Below are 18,896 nucleotides of genomic sequence, written 5' to 3'. Positions count from 1 at the left end.
TACAATGCAAGTGAATGGGTTCCAAAATTTTGAAGCTCCACAATCAACATAAGGGCAACATAAAAGTACTCCAGACGACTCTGGTGCTTAAATCCACATTTTCTGAAGTGATATGATTGCCATGGGTGAGAAACAGTTTTTTTCTTTTTCTTTCATTTCACTTTCTTCTTATTCTGTTTTTGGTGATTCACAGTGTTCATGCATATCGTCCCCTACTGGGCAGGGAGAATTTATGCTAAAAAATGACTTAAATATTGATCTGTTTCTCACCCACATCTATAATATCGTGTCTGAACACATGGATTTATAACCACTAGAGTCTTATGGATTACTTTTATGCTCCCTTTGTGTGGATTTTGGAGCTTCAAAATTTTGGCACCCATTAACTTGCATTGTATGGACCTACAGAGCAGAAATATTCTTGTAAAAATCTTCATTTGTGTTCTGCTGAAGAAAGAAAGTCATACACATCTGGGATGCCAGGAGGGTGAGTAAATCATAAGATCATTTTAGTTTTTGGGTGAACTATCCAATAAAGTGTCTTGCTTTCTTTTTCCTCCTCTCTCTACTGTAGTAGATCATCCAGTAAGAGATCTTACTGGTCCAGGATGGTTGACAGGGTCTTTAGGACTTTTGTCTTCATAAACAGGCAATTGTTGAACTTTCACTTCCAGCAAAGCTCTTTATTGTACCTCCATCATTCATTTGTGACTTTCAGTTTTAACCACATGTTTGACAGGATATTGAGCAGCACATTCTTTTGTTTTGGCACCAACGTTTGTCTCCACCCAAGCTCAGCACCTTGGATTCGCTGACATAACACCTTCGAGTTCCCAGTGTTAATACTTTCGACCCCTTGGAGTGATTAAGGGAACATTAATGAGCTGTGACACTAGTGAGTTGGGGATGATGGATTTTCCTTTATTCACCCTCTGGCCAAAAGCGAAGATTACAAAAAAGTTTTAAATATTGATCTGTTTCTCTCAAACACCTATCGTATCACTTCAGAAGACATTAATTAAACCACTTGGGTAGTATGGATTACTTTTATGCTGCCTTTATTTGCTTGTTGGACCTTCAAAGTTTTGGATCCTGATTACTTGCATTGTATGAACCTACAGAGCTTAGATATCCTTCTCAAAATCTTTGTTTGTGTTCTGCAGAAGGAGGAAATTCATACACATCAGGGATGACATGAGGGTGAATAAATGATGAGACACTTCATTTTTGGGTGAACAACTCCTCAATTCCTCAATTCTATTTATCTAGAATAAGGAGATAAATAGAATTGCCAGTAATCTCAGGGGCTATGGCTGATGCTTTGCCAAATTGGCTTTGGTTAGATTGGGATTTGATGAGTAATGCACTTGTTTACACTAGTCATCATGTGGTCAACTGAGACTGATATTTGCCTTAAATAAGAACAATAGGTTCTAGATGTTTCCTCTGATTTTGTGTGGTATGAACGTGAGTTCAGTTCAATTTTAGGACCCTACATTGTCCAAATCACTGTAAATTCAGATACTGATGTGAATCATCTTAGGGAAAAATGAACCGGCTCCTTTGTCTTATCAAAACGTAATCATCCTGGGTAAGGAAGCAGATCATTCTGTAGAATAATAATGAAGAAGTCAAAAATTTCCACATTTATTCCTAAAAATAAATTGTTAGATTGTTCCTATGGGCCTGCTTTAGGCATTTTACTTCTCATGGGCTGTTTAATAGTAGAAACATGTCACATTGATCATGTTACTCCGAGTACTCGCTCAATTTTGGACAAAGTTCCAACTTAGTCTTAAAGCTTTACCTATTATTAACCAACATCATTATGCTTAAGTCCATCTTTTGTGTTCAAGTATAATGTGCATTGCTACTCTTTAATGGCTCTTGGCTTTCATGAATGAAAACCACATTTTAATGAAAGTTCATTAGAGCTTTTTCACGCTTCTGGGCAAGGTGCTTTTGTTTAGAGATGGGTTTACTCATTTCTGAAAAACCTGGAGTTTGGCTTCCAATTTGGTGAGTTTTTAACGGGTTCTTGGTTTGCTATGCTCGTTCATTTCAGATTGTATGTATTTGTGATCACAACAGCTCAGCCCTGCTGGGGATTAAGTGGACAATAAACTTGAACTCAATAGCTAGAGTACGTTGTCCTGTTCTTACAACAGCTTACAAGAGCTGCTCAAATACATCTTATTATGACTTAAACCATGTTATTTGAGTCCAGTTGAGGCAGGAGTTAACTTGTCAAATCTTAATTAACCAATGGTGGCTTCACATGCGTTCTTTTTCATTTACAAGTGTAGTGCGTGCCATTTTGGTCGAGCCCAGACAAAATTACTGAAGAAACTCTGGTGGAAAGAAAATGACTGGACCTTGGGGTCACACATAGTGACACATAGCTCTCATAGTGACTGTTTCTTTGAGTTTCTGGAACCCCACTTTACAAAACGCAACAAGCGAGACAAGCGTGTAAGCAGTTGTCCAGTGTTTTTCCATTCACACAGCACGTTTACCAAATTCACACTCAAAATGTGTGTGAGTCCTGAAAATTAAGTCAGTTTGGTTTTAGAATACTGTTGTCACTTGTTTATAACCTAACTATGAACTTAACCACATTTAGCGCTCTGAAACAGGACTATCAATCACATTCTGCTGTTGTGTGAACGTAGCCAATCAGATGTCTATGCAAAAAGGCTTTGAGTGTACATCTACCAAGATCACTTCTGTACAGCTGAAAAGAATCCCCATTAGATGCCATCATATAGAAGCACATCTGTGAATTTCAGGTGCAAGACGGCACAGCAGATGCAAACATGTTTGCTTTGCCTGCTTGATTGAGCGCCTGGCAGCTCTTTGCCCAGGGTATGCTGATGGATGCAATTACTCCATGTGCCAACCCACCAGTACCGCCTCTCTTAGCCCCCCACCGGCCGTCACAACCCACCCATCATACGGAACTTGTCAGCTTGGGCTGGTGATGACAACTGTTGTTCTTTTCATGGTGGCAACATTGACTCTTTATGGAGCTCAGAAAATAAATGTATCTTGGCATTTCGCATCTCTGGGCCCCTTATGCCAGGGCAGGGTGTTCGGGCCTCATTGAGGGCATCCTTAAACTGTCCACACAAGGGTGTCTGTAAGAAAAGTGAAGTGCCACATTCAGTGCCCAGCCAAAGGGGAAATAGTGGGAGAATTGTACTCTTTCCCGTCAGCTGCCGTGTGTGGGAGTCTTTGAAAAAAAAAAAAAAGAAAGACGAGTAGGATGAAAAAGGAGCTAAGCCAGCTTTGGGATCGATTAGCATTTGGATAAACCCCACACGAAACCTCTCAACTGCCTAGTATTTAAGGCAGCCGTGCCGCTAGCCCAGAATGTGTGTGACACGGCCCCGATCAGAAGTATTTGCATGTACGTTTTAAAATTCCAACTACTACAACTATCTTCAACACCAGAGCTTAATTTTCCTCAACCCCAGTGCTTCCATGAAAGATTGAATGATAGCGCTTTTTTTTACTTTGCCATTTTCTCTTGTAGCAAAGGCAAGTATGTCTGAAGTCATTGCTGTACAAAACACTTGATGTTCAAGCCAACTTACCGGTGGCTGTTTCTCTGGTAGAAGAGTTACATCAGCTTCAATTGATCATAAATAATACTCTTTGCATTACAAAAACGAAGGCTAAGACCATAAGCAGAGGGTGTGTATGAATGGGGAAAGCTTAAAGGAATGTTCCGGGTTCAGTACAAGTTAAGCTCAATCGACAGCATTTGTAGCATAATGTTGACTACCACAAAAATGAATTTCGACTCGTTCCTCCTTTTTCTTAAAAAAAAAGTAAAACAAAAAAAGAAAAAATCAAGGTTACAGTGAGGCACTTACAATGGAAGTAAATGGGAACAATGAAAGTAAACATGTCCAATTTTTGGAGGGCTTAAAAGCAGAAATGTGAAGCTGATAATTTTTATAAAAGCACTTGCACTAGCACTTGCATTAATTCATTTTTACAGTTGTTTTAGGGTTTGATGACTACATCATCATGTCAATGAAATTGTCAAATTTGATATAAATGTACACAGTAAATGTTTGTAAGTGATTTTATCACACTTAAATCATGTTTACACGCATATCCTTTATATCATGTGGCTATACTTTTGAAACAGTGAGTATTTTAACGTTCAAGAATTGGCCCCCATTCCACTGGAACTGGAATTGTATTTGTCATCCCCCAACTATACCTCTCCAAAAGTTGGCAGAAAGGCCAAAAAACAACCCAGTCTGACTAACACAAATGCTGAAATAAAGGAAAGAAGACCAGCGCATTGATTTGTGCCATGTAAGGAGATGGCCTAGTCTGGCTAAGAGTGAAATTCTCCTGCAAGCCTACAGATGTGCCTCTTCCTCCTCATCGGGTTAGTCTTGTTTTAGCAAGTCATTGGAATGACATCGTAATGCTGGAGTGTTTATGGACACCGGGGATGTTTTAGTCTGGCTGTTGTGTTTGGATGAGACCTGCGTCAGGGTGTTGGCACTGTCTCGCAACATGCCAGATTAAATACAGCAGTTTTCACATCTACTGCTCCCTGTACAGTATTGAGTATGTGTGTGTTTATTTCTGTATTCCATAAATCAAGTCAATGACAAACATATTAATTTAGAATGACATAATGACAAACCATTCATAATGGACCTCCAATTCAAAATTGCTAGTATGAACTAATGCTGTGATGGGTGCTTGTGCTGTCAACACGGCTTAGAAAATGGCAAAGAGTTGTGCTTCAAGTAGACATAAGCTTATCATTTTGACTATTAATTTGTAAACTGATGTCTTGCACTATTATTATATCCTATATTTCTATTTTAATGTGTTCTCTGTGCTTTTGAGTGCCAGTGGTTATTTACTGGCCAAAAGAGCCCATGAACCCTGTAGTATCTATGATATTCTGTTCCAGAGATATGGCTGGGGTACTTCATTTAGTGTAAGTCTATGGGATTTTTGCTCATGTTTTATGGTCTACCAAACAAAAATCATAATTCTAATCACATAGAAAAGTAATAGCACACCTCTCTTTAAGAAGCTTCATCTTATTTCCGTAACACAAATGGAGTGTTGAGTTATGAAGTAAAGATAGTTGAAATTCTGTTAAAAAAAAAAAAGAAAATCACTGAAGTTTAAAAGTTTTTTCCCCATACCAGTCTATCATTGTGGTATTGTGATGAGGCAGGTGAGCATCTAAATGCAGCTTTAATAAAACAAAGTAACTCAGAATATAAGAAACCAAAACGCAGAGAACCAAGCACAGAGCATCGAACAATATATGCAAAGATTGACAAACTAACCAGGGGAAACAAGGGCTTAAATACACAAGGGAAAACAAGGAACACCTGGGGAAACAATCAGGGAGAACCAATCATGAAATAAAACTACAAAGGACTACAAAACTAACACAGGAAACAGGAACAGGGAACTAAACAAGAATTTCAACATAAAAGTCTAGACAAAAACAGGGAATACATGACAGGTATCTCCTATTTCAGATATGTATTGTATTTTACATTATTGTGATATCACCTTTTTCTGACATACCCACCCCTAAAAGGCACCTAAAAACAAAACAATACAGTGATAGGTTGTGTTACATGTCAGTCAGACTGTGTCCTGAAAAGGCTGCAATACGGACCAGACTTTATGCCGGAAGTCAAAACTATGCTTGCCTTGGCAAACAACACAAATTAAAAGTTCCTTGTCAAAATCATTATCCAATTACATCTCACAGACACATACCTGGCTGTAAGGAATTCTTTGATATGTTTGCATCATACATGGAAAAATGATCTTCCTCAGTAAGTCAGGCTCCTTCAAAGTATGTAGTATGCTGTATGTAGAGTGTTTGTGTGTGTAACAGTCTTGTGACAGAGGAAGCTGGTTCTCTAGAGAGGCCCTTGTCACTGGTTCCTTTTTGTCTGTAAGCATACTCACAAATAAACAAGCCCTGCTGGATTTCGGAAGAGACACAATCTGGCCAGTTCTGCTTAATCCGTGTGTGGGAAATGAACCAAACCCCTCTGACCAAAACGCAACACGTCGCTCCTGTTTAGCTTTTCTCAAAGTGATGTGTGTGCATGCACTTGTGTGTGCTCATGTTTGCAAGTGCGAGCTTTATGTTTGCCACGTCCTTGAGACCCTTCCTAAGTACAAGACCTTTATCTAATGTCCATCATGTGGAAGGTCAGCTGACTGTGATCACAGCATCCTGCTCTGACCCGCTGACACCCGGGCCTGCTGTAGCACAGTGTGGGCCTTTGTCCAATGACTTCAACATCTGCTCTCACACCCAGCCATTCACTCGCCCTCAAACACACACACTGACTGAATTTGTGAGTCATTTGGTGACCATCAGTGTTTGGGTGTTTCTTCAGCTATGGGCTCTTTGGGCCCTGTTGACTTTTTGAAAAATGTCCCCTAAAAGTCTCTGTTTTCACACTCTCACTAGTTATTTTTAAGTTATTATTTAAGTAAAGTATTATTATTTATTCAGGTATTTAGTTTTATTATTATTATTTAGGTAATTTATGTATTTATTTATTTAGTATTTGTCTTGTAACAATATCCAACAGTGGATGTACATGCATCAAAGCAAAAGGTTTTTATTTTATTTTTATTTTTTATTATTATTTCCACCACATCTCAAATTCATGTTTGAAAAAATACTGTGGTGAAAGACATTTTTGGAATAAAGTGGCAGACTTCATTGACTTGCTAAGGCTAATATAATAGCATTCTATGTATTCTAAATACACACAAATAATCTTTGCACACTTTTGTGAAAATATTGCATTATATGACAAAATTACACCTCGATTGGAAATGACTCTGCTTACATTTTTGTTTTCTCTTTTTCTGTTTTCTTTACACTTGTGTGCATTTCATCTCAAGCATGCTCTTCACTGACTCTGTTGTCTCTTAGGCAACAAGGTGTACACTAACTAACTTTAAAACAAAAACAAAAAATTATTTAACAGTTGTACCTAAAATGAAAAATTTTAGTGGCAAAATATTGTAGTGGAAATGATTTGTGTAAAAAATAAAAAATAATAATTGCACCATAAATATTTAAATGGTTGTTTATTTCACTCTTTGTTTAGATTTTCATAGTTAAAAAAATATGTAATAAATATTTTTATGGTTGATTTACATATTTTATATTTGTGACAAGAGTAAAACAATAAAAACAATCCAAAAATGTATTATAAAAGAAGCTAATATAAATGGTAACAGGTGTGGTAAAAAATTTTCCAGTTTTTAAAATACCTTTTTATAGACCATATAACAAAAATAAAAAAGTTCTGAAATCTGTTTTAAGAAAAGTCAACCCCTGACACATAAAAGTGTCCATAGTTGAAGAAACACTAATTTACTGTATGTGAGATGTCAGAGGATGAGAGACCAGTGCAACAGTCTTCTGTTAAATTAAACTTAATCCTTTTTGAAAATGAAATCTTTAACATGCGAACCAGCTCAAAATTACCCTAAAAAGTCATGTCATATTGGGTCAAAGGATCACTTGATGAACTGATCATTTCTAATGCTACCTCCAGATGTTTTGCATCTTGCTTTTAGACATAACTGTTTGTTTACGCTGCATCTACAGTTTGGCAATAGGTCATCTGAGCATCATTGTGATGTCTCTCCTGCCCAAATTTTCGCCACTAAAATCAGATTACTTGAGTGTTATGGGATTAGGCCAAGCAGTGAGCTCCCCCTATTCATGTTGCAATCCGGCTTGATCGTTATGGTAAAAAAGGGACTTATTGTGTCCATTTACCAACCAATAAGCACTTTGGTAATATTGGTACCGCTTTCCTACCACAGAGGCAGAGGCGTGGGCTGGGGGAGATAAGGAGATGAAATATAGTAGGCGAAAAATGTGTGCGTTCAGCAGAAGCAAATCATCAGATTTAATTGATAGGAATTCCCACGCTCAATAGGATAAATTGCAATATGAAACCATTTATCTGAAAGTGTTTGACATCATGCCGCAGACATAATCATAAGAAATGTGTCTGATACATTTCGGATGCAACGCACAAAATCGAGTTTACATAGCTAGAAGTGTCTGCATTCACACACTTGCCTAGTGTATGTTTCGGCCTTTAGACTGTGATCGGTCCTGTGACAGACGGGTTTGGTTCATCTTTGCTCAGAGTCAGAGAAAATGGGGTGCGAAAATTGTAGTAACGACACAATCTGCACTAAAACCAAGCAAATTGCAGTAAGTGAAGGAATGGCACTCTGACTCTGGACAATTTTCCCCCAAAATATAGCTGACCAATAAGCACTTTGGCAATATGTGTACCGCTAACGTTCCTATCACAGAGGCAGAGGCGTGGGCTGGGAGAGATAAGGAGATGAAATATAGTGTGCGCAAAATGTGTGCGTTCAGCAGAAGCAAATCATCAGATTTAATTGATATGATTTCCCACACTCAATAGGATAAATTGCAATATGAAACCATTTATCTGAAAGTGTCTGACATCACGCTGCAGACATAACTGCAGTAACCACATATGCTCAAAAACATCAAGAGCTAACCGTGTGAGCTTGTGACTTGTAAGCCAGTTAACCTCAACGTAGTGCACATTTACACATTATTAATATCGCTGTGACCATAAATTAATATACAGTGGCCCCCTGGAATTGATTTTCAGGGTAATTTTTACCTTTATTATGACATTTTTTTTATTTGCCTCAAGCTCTGGTTAATTTCTGAAGGTGTTGTATGTTTGCTTCTTATTCCATCTTAATGTTAACTGTGCACCATCACATTGCAGGATCTCTAAAAACATCCCCACCACTAAAGACGTGGAGCCCCTGCTGGAGATCGATGGTGATATTCGTAGTTTTGAGGTGTTCCTCTCCTCTCACACCCCTGTTCTCACCACCCGTGATGTGGAGATGTTTCTGCCCTGCACTGTCAACCTGGATCCCAAACTAAGGGAGATCATTGCAGGTAAACACACACCCACCTGTTTACCTACCTATCTAAATGAGGATACACTATTCTGCCATGCAACGACAAAACATTGTAACATAGTCAAAATTAAGTTAGTGGGTTGAAATCGAAATCAAGTCTCTTAGGCCAGAAACATACTTTATGTACCATTGCATTGCTAACATGCGGTCTGGTTGAACATGCTAACGTGCGTTCTTGCATTATTGTGGTGGTAACAAACCTCGGTACTCAAGAGGGCAATAGAGTTACCTTGAAAAGTGTGTGCCATTTATACTGGATGTGTTATCATTCAGGTAAGTTGCTATAAATATATTGACTTTAACTTACTTATTCAGCAATATTCTCTTCAAACTTTTGGTCCGCCCTGACCGTAGTTGACTTGAAAGAGAAAACTCACCATAGAAGCAGACAGTTCACACTAATGTCCGATATAGCGCCCCCTTGGTGGCAACGCTGACAATGCAATGCGCTTTTTCGTTAAGAAATGTATTTGACATATTTCGGATGCAACGCACAAAATCGAGTTTACATAGCTAGAAGCGTCTGCGTTCACACACTTGCCTAGTGTATGTTTCAGACTTTAGACTGTGATTGGTCCTGTGGCAGACGGGTTTGGCTCAACTTTGCTCAGAGTCAGAGAAAATGAAGTGCGAAAATTGTAGTAACTACACAATCTGCACTAAAACCAAGCAAATTGCAGTAAGTGAAGGAATGGCACTCTGACACTGGACAATTTTTCCCCAAAGTATAGCAGAGCAAACCCCCACACACTAAATCATTGTGGGCGTCAGAGCTGATATTATCGCTGATCACATGATAATGTTCAACTGTGCTGTGCTTTGAGACAGCAGACTTTGCTTGTCGCAATGCGACAATGGACTGTGCAATAAAGCTTCCTTTGTGAAGCTCAGAGAAATGAGTAAGGTCTCCACTGTGTTCACCTCAGGAAATGAAACATCGCTGAAGCTCCATGAGATGCTTATTTTTTGAGTCACCCAGCCAGACTTATTTGGTGTGCTTGGGTGACTCAGAAATTATGTTTCTACCAAATATATCTTGACGCATTATTTCACTCTGAGATGTGATTTGAGGTCAAAGGTAGCATAGATTTCTTTGGAAGCTATTTCCCAAGTTTATTCTTCTTGTGATTCTTTTTTTCTGTTGGGAAAACACTATTTGTGTTTTTCAAAGAGAATCAAACCACAGATGCTTTTCTTTTCTTGCATTTAACTTGAAAAAAATGCCTCATTTGGCTGAAGTCAACTGTGAGTGGGAGGATTTGAATGCCTTTAATGTGCCGGCCAAGATTCACATCTAACTTTCTCCTACTCTTTCGCTCAGTCTCTCTCCCTCCCTGCTTCTATCTCTCAGATGTGCGAGATGCACGCGAGCAGATGCACCTTGGAGGAGTCAGCTATCCCACAATGCCTCTGCAAGATGCTTCGGCCCGGCCGCAGTCTTCGTTTGGACAGCACTCTTTGGCCTGCTCTCCCACAGGCTCTTTCCCTGGTTCTTTTCACCCTGCTGGAATGCTGCCGCCTGCCCAGCCGCACAGCAGCTACTTCAGTGGGCTTACCGGCCCCCAGCATCCCTTCTACAACCGGGTGAGATTCAGAGAGTCTCTGTCAATCAGAGACATTGTTTATTGTGTCCAGGCAAAATACACCTGTGTTTGACAAGGTACTGAATCACATATGTGCTGTTTCAGTGCTATGAATTATAAGGACATAATGACATTTACACAACAGTGCACCTCAAAGCATAGATTTGACTTGGACTCTATACAGAGTAATAACACCAATAAGGAGTAGGGCAGGGCGTAATAGCTGGCTGATGAAAGTTATAACCCTATTTTTCAGCCTTTTGACAATATTCAATACATTAAGTAAAATTAGATATTTTTGTATTTCCTTTGAAATGACGATTAAAGAGAGAAATGTCTTAAGTTTGTCCATTTTCAAAACGATACATCACATAATTAATATATATGAGCCAAGTTGATAATATTTATAATATGTTGGATTCCTATGCCCCTGCAAAGTAATCAACAGGTATATATTTATGTCCATGTTTTTTGTATTATAACATTTGAAATGTTTAAACTCCCACATGAGGGCTTCGCCCAGGAATCATTGATTTTGTTTACATGGACACCAGAAAGTGACTTGCTGTGAGAAAGCGGGTTCTTTCGAGAGAACAGCGTTCCAGTTTATATGCACTGTATAAGCGCCATACTCTTTACTCCCATATACATGTACGTCAGTAAGCAGCTTTCTCCACAGAAAAGTAATTTCCCTGTGACGTTTGTGTAAATAACGAACATGGGATCCGAGGAAGACTTTGCTATTTTATTCTCCATTGCTTCACTTTATTTCCAGATTTGTTGCTGTGTTTGTTTCCTTAACTGTCTATTGGGACCTGCAGCAGAATTGCACTGCAATAGTGGGGTTTCCTTTTTATGTAAAACTCCGGTATACCCTCAATGTACGAGCGCATACGCGAATATGAGGGACAGTTGATATTTTACATTGGTGTGTATAAATGGGTATCGTTTGTAGTGTAAGTGATTTTACCACTGTACTCCCAGAAATATTGAATTCTTTCCGCTGTGTTGACTTGTTGTTGACCTCAGTCCTACGACGTTTGTTATCCCAGTCTGTTTTTGGCACGCGCACTCTTCAAACACCCATCAGAATGCCGCCTATGCGTTTCCATGACCACATTATGCCATGTTCTACGAGAGAAACCTAGGTGTGTTAAACCGCTTTCTCTTAATCCCTTAACCGGCGTAAGGAAATAAGCATTCTAGTTTACATGACGTTTCTGAATGCTGCTTTCTCTAAAAACCCAGGAATAAACTGTTTTCTGCATGTAAACGAGGTCATTGAATCAGTGTTTGTAACCCATTCATTAAAATTGTAAAAAATATCTGTTAATTATATTAACTTTGAATCTCTGTCTGCATTTTTGCTACTGAAGTTATAATCAAAATATCGCTGTCAGTCATAAGATAAAAATTTCACTATTGTCATACTAACGAGTTGCTAAACTAAAAACAAAATGGCCAAATAAAAAGTGCAATAAAATCAAAGCAAAATACATTTTAAGAGCACTAAGTGCAGCGTTATGCGATAAGTCATACACTCATAGTCAGTGTGTATGGCCATGAAGCTTTGGTATTTTAAGTCTAGGCACAAGTGGGTTTTGGCAAAATTGAGCACACAAAGCACTAATGGGTTGGGTCAAGTGCAATTTATTTCTGAGGTTCTTCTCCAGTTATTGCACCGTCTGCATCCTATCATATACAGTAGTCCATTCCCTGTCAAGAACCAGCAATAAACAAAGACAGCACATTCATAAGAAGTTGGTAGTGTAAATGGGCTATATGCAATGTATGCAAAACAAAAATAGAAATACAGACTTAAATATCTTGTTGAATGTTAGGCATGTTTCTATGGCAGTGACCTTTTTTACGCATGGAAAAGTTGTTTTCGTCAGGACTTGCATGTAGGTTCTGTTAAATTGTATATTGTTCCACTAGATTTTCAGAGTTTGGACATTTACTTTATTACCACCTTTAATCTCCAAACTGCAAATGCAGGAACTGATTTTAGACTTTGCACTGAAAATAGAGGAGCCTTCTCAAATGTCTTGGCGCAATGACCTATTTCTCATTAAAACAGCAAATTGCATTTTGCGCCACTTCATTAACATACAATACACCCACAGTTTGCTCGCATACGTGCCCAGATAGCGTAAAACACTCCCACCCCTGCCAACTTGCACTTTGCGCTGGTATGAAAATTAGTGCTCTCACTAAAATTAGATAAGGCGTTGTGCAGTGCTAAGCGCAGTATGAAAATAGAGCCCATTATGTCAGTTCATTTTATATTGCTAACAAAATAATATTATTGTATATTATCATAATTTATCATAAATATTCAATATATAGCCCAGTCCTAAAAAGAAGTCAGTCTATTTATAAGCTCTCATGTGTGTTTTTACTTTTCGTTTAATAGTTTGTAACCCTGATCTGATCCTGATCCATCAGACTCTGAGTATTTGTCCATGTCTTCTCTCCACCTTTTATAGCCTTATTTCCCTCATCATGTTTATCACTTGCCCCGACATTACCCAGGCAACCCCCATCATGCCCCCTCACGCCCACCTACTAAACTCCATAAGGACCCCAGCATGGGACTAGTAAGTACACTGTATGCCAAATGTGTAGGCAGTAGACAGATAAACACTTTTTGTTCTTAGTGTATGTGACCACAATACAGTCTTTTATGTCTCATGATGTGCTATATGTATCTCTCTTTTTTCATATGCTTCTAGTTCCTTGTGACCTCTTAAACAGCCGGTGGCTATTATGTTATTTATTTTCATGCTACACTCTGAGTGCAATGTTGGGTTCTGTGTCTCTATGTATCCAGTGAATTTCAATGTACTTTAAAGGGCCTTGATTATATAAAGGTCTTGTTCTTCAGTTTTGTAGCTTTTTATTTTTCACCATGAAGCCCCCTTTATAATGTTAGAAAAGTTTTATTTATTTTTTTAATATTTTTTTTATTTTATTTTTTTACACCAAAAACAGTCATAATTTAGACAAATCAATTTTTCTATGATATGTCACTTTTAAGACCTGTTGGAATGTCTAGATTGCAGAGATTACACCCACCCCCATAATTCACACCTATAACCATTTTCCATGCAATCATCTCCCTTGCCCACACTAAATGTCCATACTAAAGGTTTGTGGCTGTGTGTTCTATAACTATCTTTTGTCCTCCTGGTTCTTCCCCCTTTTTTTATTCATACTGTGTCCCCTCTTCAGGGTGTAATCATAGAGGACTCCAGTGAGGGTCTTCCCTCTCCTACATCCCCCTCTATGGTAACTTTAGCAGTGTGTACACTACTGGTCAAACGTTTGGGGTCATTTGCCTGAAAAGTTTCTCATGATCTTAAAAACCTTAAATGTTTGAAATTAGTTTTGTAGACAAATATAATTGTGCCAACATATTAATTTATTTAATTACAAAACTAAAATTTTATTTAAAAAAAAAAAACGTTTTTGAAATGGATGACTTGGCCCGAATAATTAAGAAAAGCAGCCACTAAGTGCCCAACATATAGATGGGAACTCCTTCAATACTGTTTAAAAAGCATCCCAGGGTGATACCTCAAGAAGTTGAGAAAATGCCAAGACTACATTTCTGCAAATTCTAGGCAAAGGGTGACTACTTTGAAGATGCTCAAATATAACACAGTTTTGATTTATTTTGGAATTTTTTAGACACAACATAATTCCCATATTTCCATTTCTATTATTCCACAGTTGTGATGACTTTACTATTATTCTAAAATGTGAAAAAATATATAAAACAAATAAAGAATGAGTAAGTGACCCTAAACTTTTGAATGGTAGTGTATGTATGTGTTTATATATGTGCAAACGGAATGCAGTAAAATCTTTTGTTGCTGTGTTGCCTGCAAACACATACACAGACATACACTTACAGTTGAAGTCAGAAGTTTACATACACTTAGGTTGAAGACATTAAAACTCATTTTTTTAACCACTCCACAGATTTCATATTAGCAAACTATAGTTTTGGCAAGTCGTTTAGGACATCTACTTTGTGCATGACATGAGTAATTTTTCCAACAATTGTTTACAGACAGATTGTTTCACTTTTAATTGACTGTATTCTAGTGGGTTGGACGTTTACATACACTTAGTTAACTGTGCCTTTAAGCAGCTTGGAAAATTCCAGAAAATGATGTCAAGCCTTTAGACAATTAGCCAATTAGCTTCTGATAGGTTATTGGCTAATTGGAGTCAACTGGAGGTGGACCTTTGGATGTATTTTAAGGCCTACCTTCAAACTCAGTGCCTCTGCTTGACATCATGGGAAAATAAAAAGAAATCATCAAAGACCTCAGATAAAAAATTTAAAAAAATGTGGAGCTCCACAAGTTTGGTTCATCTTTGGGAGCAATTTCCAAACACCTGAAGGTACCACACTCATCTGTACAAACAATAGTACGCAAGTATAAACACCATGGGACCATGCAGCAATCATACCACTCCTGTCTCCTAGAGATGAACATAGTTTGGTGCGAAAAGTACAAATCAATCCCAGAACAACAGCAAAGGACCTTGTGAAGATGCTGGAGGAAAAATGTTGACAAGTATCTATATCCACAGTAAAACGAGTCCTATATCGACATAACCTGAAAGGCTGCTCAGCAAGGAAGAAGTCACTGCTCCAAAACCGCCATAAAAAACCAGACTACAGTTTGCAAGTGCACATGAGGACAAAGCAACATCTCAAGGCATCAGCCAGGATGTTAAAACTTGGTCTTTTAAATGGACAATGACCCCAAGCATACCTCCAAAGTTGTGGCAAAATGGCTTAAGGACAACAAAGTCAAGGTATTGGAGTGGCCATCACAAAGGCCTGACCTCAGTCAGATAGAAAATTTGTGGGCAGAACTGAAGAAGCGAGTGCGAGCAAGGAGGCCTACAAACCTGACTCAGTTACACCAGTTCTGTCTGGAGGAATGGGCCAAACTTCCCGCATCTTATTGTGAGAAGCTTGTGGAAGGCTACCCAAAACATTTAACCAAAGTTAAACAATTTAAACGCAATGTTACCAAATACTAACAAAGTGTATGTAAACTTCTTACCCACTGGGAATGTGATGTAAAGAAATAAAAGCTGAAATAAATAATTCTCTCTACTATTATTCTGACATTTCACATTCTTAAAATAAAGTAGTGATCCTAACTGACCTAAGACAGGGAATGTTTTCTATGATGAAATGTCAGGAATTGTGAAAAACTGAGTTTAAATGTATTTGGCTAAGGTGTATGGAAACTTCTGACTTCAACTGCATGTACACTCACCAGCAGCATGTGACACTTGATTCTCAAAAGGGCCCAGTAGTAGCTGTCCTATCTCTGCCTGCATTACTTCTTACTCCTTAAAGGAATATTCAGAGTTCAATACAAGCTAAGCTCAGTCGACAGCATTTGTAGCATAATACAGATTACCACAAACATTTATTTTGTCTTGCCCCTCCTTTTCTTTAAAAAAAGCAAAAATCGAGGTTACAGTGAGGCACTTACAGTCAATGGGGCAAATTATTGGAGGGTTTAAATGCAGAAATGTGAAGCTTATAACTTGTATTGAACCCAGAATATTCCTTTAAACCCTGAAACAGTGACCACTGAATAAATCTTGTCATACTGCTGAAATCATTTACACAATCTGCTGCTGGATCACTGAACCTATGATCTTGACTCGGAAGACTTGGGAAGTAAACTTGGGATGCGCCGAATATAGAATTTCTGACCGATACAAGATGGCTGATAACTGTTACAGTGTCCAATATAAGTAATAAACTCAATTCTATTTTGCCAGTTAAAAAGTTAAAACTAAAACCAGAGTGTTGTACATGCTAAAAGTGAATTCAGGTAGTAGTACATTAAAATGGAAGATGGATAACTGTTTATTGTAATTAACAGTGGAATAACTGTTTATTATAATTAATAGTGGTTGACTGATGTGGGTTTTCAATGGCTAATGCTAATAGCAATATCTTGAGTGCAGCGTGGTTAAAGGTTGATAAAACGCAGAATGATATCATTCATTTTAAATATAGCAAATAAAATGCACCCAAAATTGCAGAATTTATTTACATTTAATGAACACAGACCCTGTTTTACACAATATTATACAATATACTCAAAACCCAACACAATAATACTCAAAATTCATACATTTTGGAACTAACCTGAGGTGGGTTAATGTCCATGTTTGAGGTGAACAGTTAATGGCTGAACTTTAAAAAGGCCAAATATTGACTGATTAAATATTGTTATTATATCAGACCAATTACATCAGATTAGAATGATTGTATAGGCCTATCACAAATTACCAATATTGACCAATAAACCTTAGGGTAGATGCTCTATTGAATTTTACGTGGATGAAAATGAGGCTGAGGAACAGATTTACAGTCTGTACAGTGGCATGTACTGAACAGTGTTGAACAAGTTACAGATGACTAATTATTTGTCTAGAATGTTGATCAGATTACTTTTTGATTACGTAATTGAAAAGTAATCACATTACTTGTCACTTAATTTACTTTTTAAAACTCTTTTAATAAAAATGTTTGTTTTTCCACTCATTCAAACTATTCAAATTCAAACTATTGTCTATATTTCCTCCTTGTCCATTGTCGCACACCCTTCAGCTGTCACAGAAACTTGAACAGACTTACATATGAGCATATGAATTCATATTTTAAATGTATTATACATTTAAATTATTTCAGAAGTATGTGTAACCCAAGAAATGTTCTTAAAAGTAATTACCTTAATTTAAAGTCAGTAACTGTAATCTGAATAGAAGAATTTAAAATGTAATGCAATATACTACATTTTTTACTTAAAGGTAATTAGATTACGTTAACTAACTACTTTGTAATCAGATTACCCCCAACACTGATACTGAGTAAAGGTCCATGATCACATCTAATTTTCACAGCTCGTGTTTTCTGGAGTGTTTTGTCTTCTGAAAAGTTTTGGGAAAGATCTATTTTCAATGTTTTGCCTGAACAATCAACACCAGTTTAAACAACTATACTTCTTTCCATCAAAACCTCGTTTTCTATTCCATTAAAAATTAAACCTGGCACTACTCTGACTTCGGTCCACACTGATATGCTCACTGATGTGTTGTGCATCCCTACTTATCATGCCCAAAAGCCCTACTATACACATTTATCTGTCAACTTCTCCTGCATGTTCTCCATTACTGCACCTCTACCCTGTCCATCTTCCCCACTGATTGCTTGAATCAAGCCCTGCCCCTGCTTTCACTCTTCCTTCATATTCTGCCCTCCTTCAGCTCTGTTGTTTTGCTCTTTCCCTTCGCCATCATTTCATCCCATCTCTGGTCTGTTTCCATTGCTATGAGTGTGAATGACTGTTGCTATCAGAGACCGGCTGGATGAGCATCAGCAGGGATGGGATGTCGCACTGAATGTGGCCGCTCTTATCAACAGAGAGAGCCGCTTCCTTCAGCGAGCACGACTGTTTCCTCCTCCCCGGCCCCTCGCACTAATTACACTCTTATCGCCCCGCTCTCGCCCAGTTCTAACACTCGCCCATCTGGGTGCGGCCATTTTAGAATTAAACTTCTTTTTCTCACCGTCACGATAAGTCTGTTGAGTCCTCTCTGTTTCTCCTTTTCTGTCTCTGTTCTGTCTTTTTTCGTCATTCAATCTCTTTGCCAGACTGTCTGTCCTCTGAAATGTTGTTCTGAGTTGCCTTTCTGCAAAGTTCTACTCTGTAGGTTGACTTGATCAAATAATTTATTTTGAATCCATACAGGTTGGATGCTGGCACCTATAATACATTTTCTATTGTATTTTATGTCAGTTTGATTTATTGATTTATAATGATTTAAGCATGTGACATAATCCCTCTTTTCCTTTCCCCTCCTTACCTCTTCTCCTCTCTCCTTTTGTGACTCCCAGATCAAATCTCAGTCCTTCAAACTGAAGCAGGTACAAACATTTAAACCCTTCAGTCTTTCTTGTGTTTTATTGTTTTTGTAAGCCTTCCTTTTCTTAGGCTTTTCCTAAAAACATAGAACAAGATGAACAATTTCAGTTTAAGTGCACTTTCTCTGTACTCTTCCTTTAGATTTTGAGAGCAAAAAGAAGAAATTGGGGGGGGGAATTATATTCAAATATTTGAATAATTATTTGAATAATTTCAATAATGAAGCCCTATCACGAAGTGACTTAAGTTAGAAATAGGACATTATCCTTGAGGTTTATTCCTCAGTTAGCCTCTGAGAAAGATT

At 37.9% G+C, this 18,896-nt stretch overlaps 1 protein-coding gene across 4 annotated transcripts in view; it reads left to right on the top strand.

The window, feature by feature from the left end:
- LOC127411251 (kinase D-interacting substrate of 220 kDa B-like) overlaps positions 1-18,896 on the top strand; it is a 77,284-nt gene that overhangs the window by 46,974 nt on the left and 11,414 nt on the right. For 2 of the 4 annotated variants that reach the window (XM_051646669.1, XM_051646666.1), the window contains 5 exons: positions 8,829-9,007; positions 10,382-10,614; positions 13,103-13,213; positions 13,848-13,904; positions 18,565-18,594. In XM_051646669.1, coding sequence (XP_051502629.1) covers positions 8,829-9,007; positions 10,382-10,614; positions 13,103-13,213; positions 13,848-13,904; positions 18,565-18,594 — 610 coding nt within the window. The remainder of the gene's footprint in view (positions 1-8,828; positions 9,008-10,381; positions 10,615-13,102; positions 13,214-13,847; positions 13,905-18,564; positions 18,595-18,896) is intronic. The other 2 variants (XM_051646667.1, XM_051646668.1) reach the window with 2 other exon arrangements.

The sequence above is a fragment of the Myxocyprinus asiaticus genome, chromosome 20, assembly GCF_019703515.2.
Source record: "Myxocyprinus asiaticus isolate MX2 ecotype Aquarium Trade chromosome 20, UBuf_Myxa_2, whole genome shotgun sequence".
NCBI lineage: Eukaryota > Metazoa > Chordata > Actinopteri > Cypriniformes > Catostomidae > Myxocyprinus > Myxocyprinus asiaticus.
The sequence above is the reverse complement of the archived record's forward strand: the minus strand, read 5'-3'. Positions and strand labels throughout refer to the sequence as shown.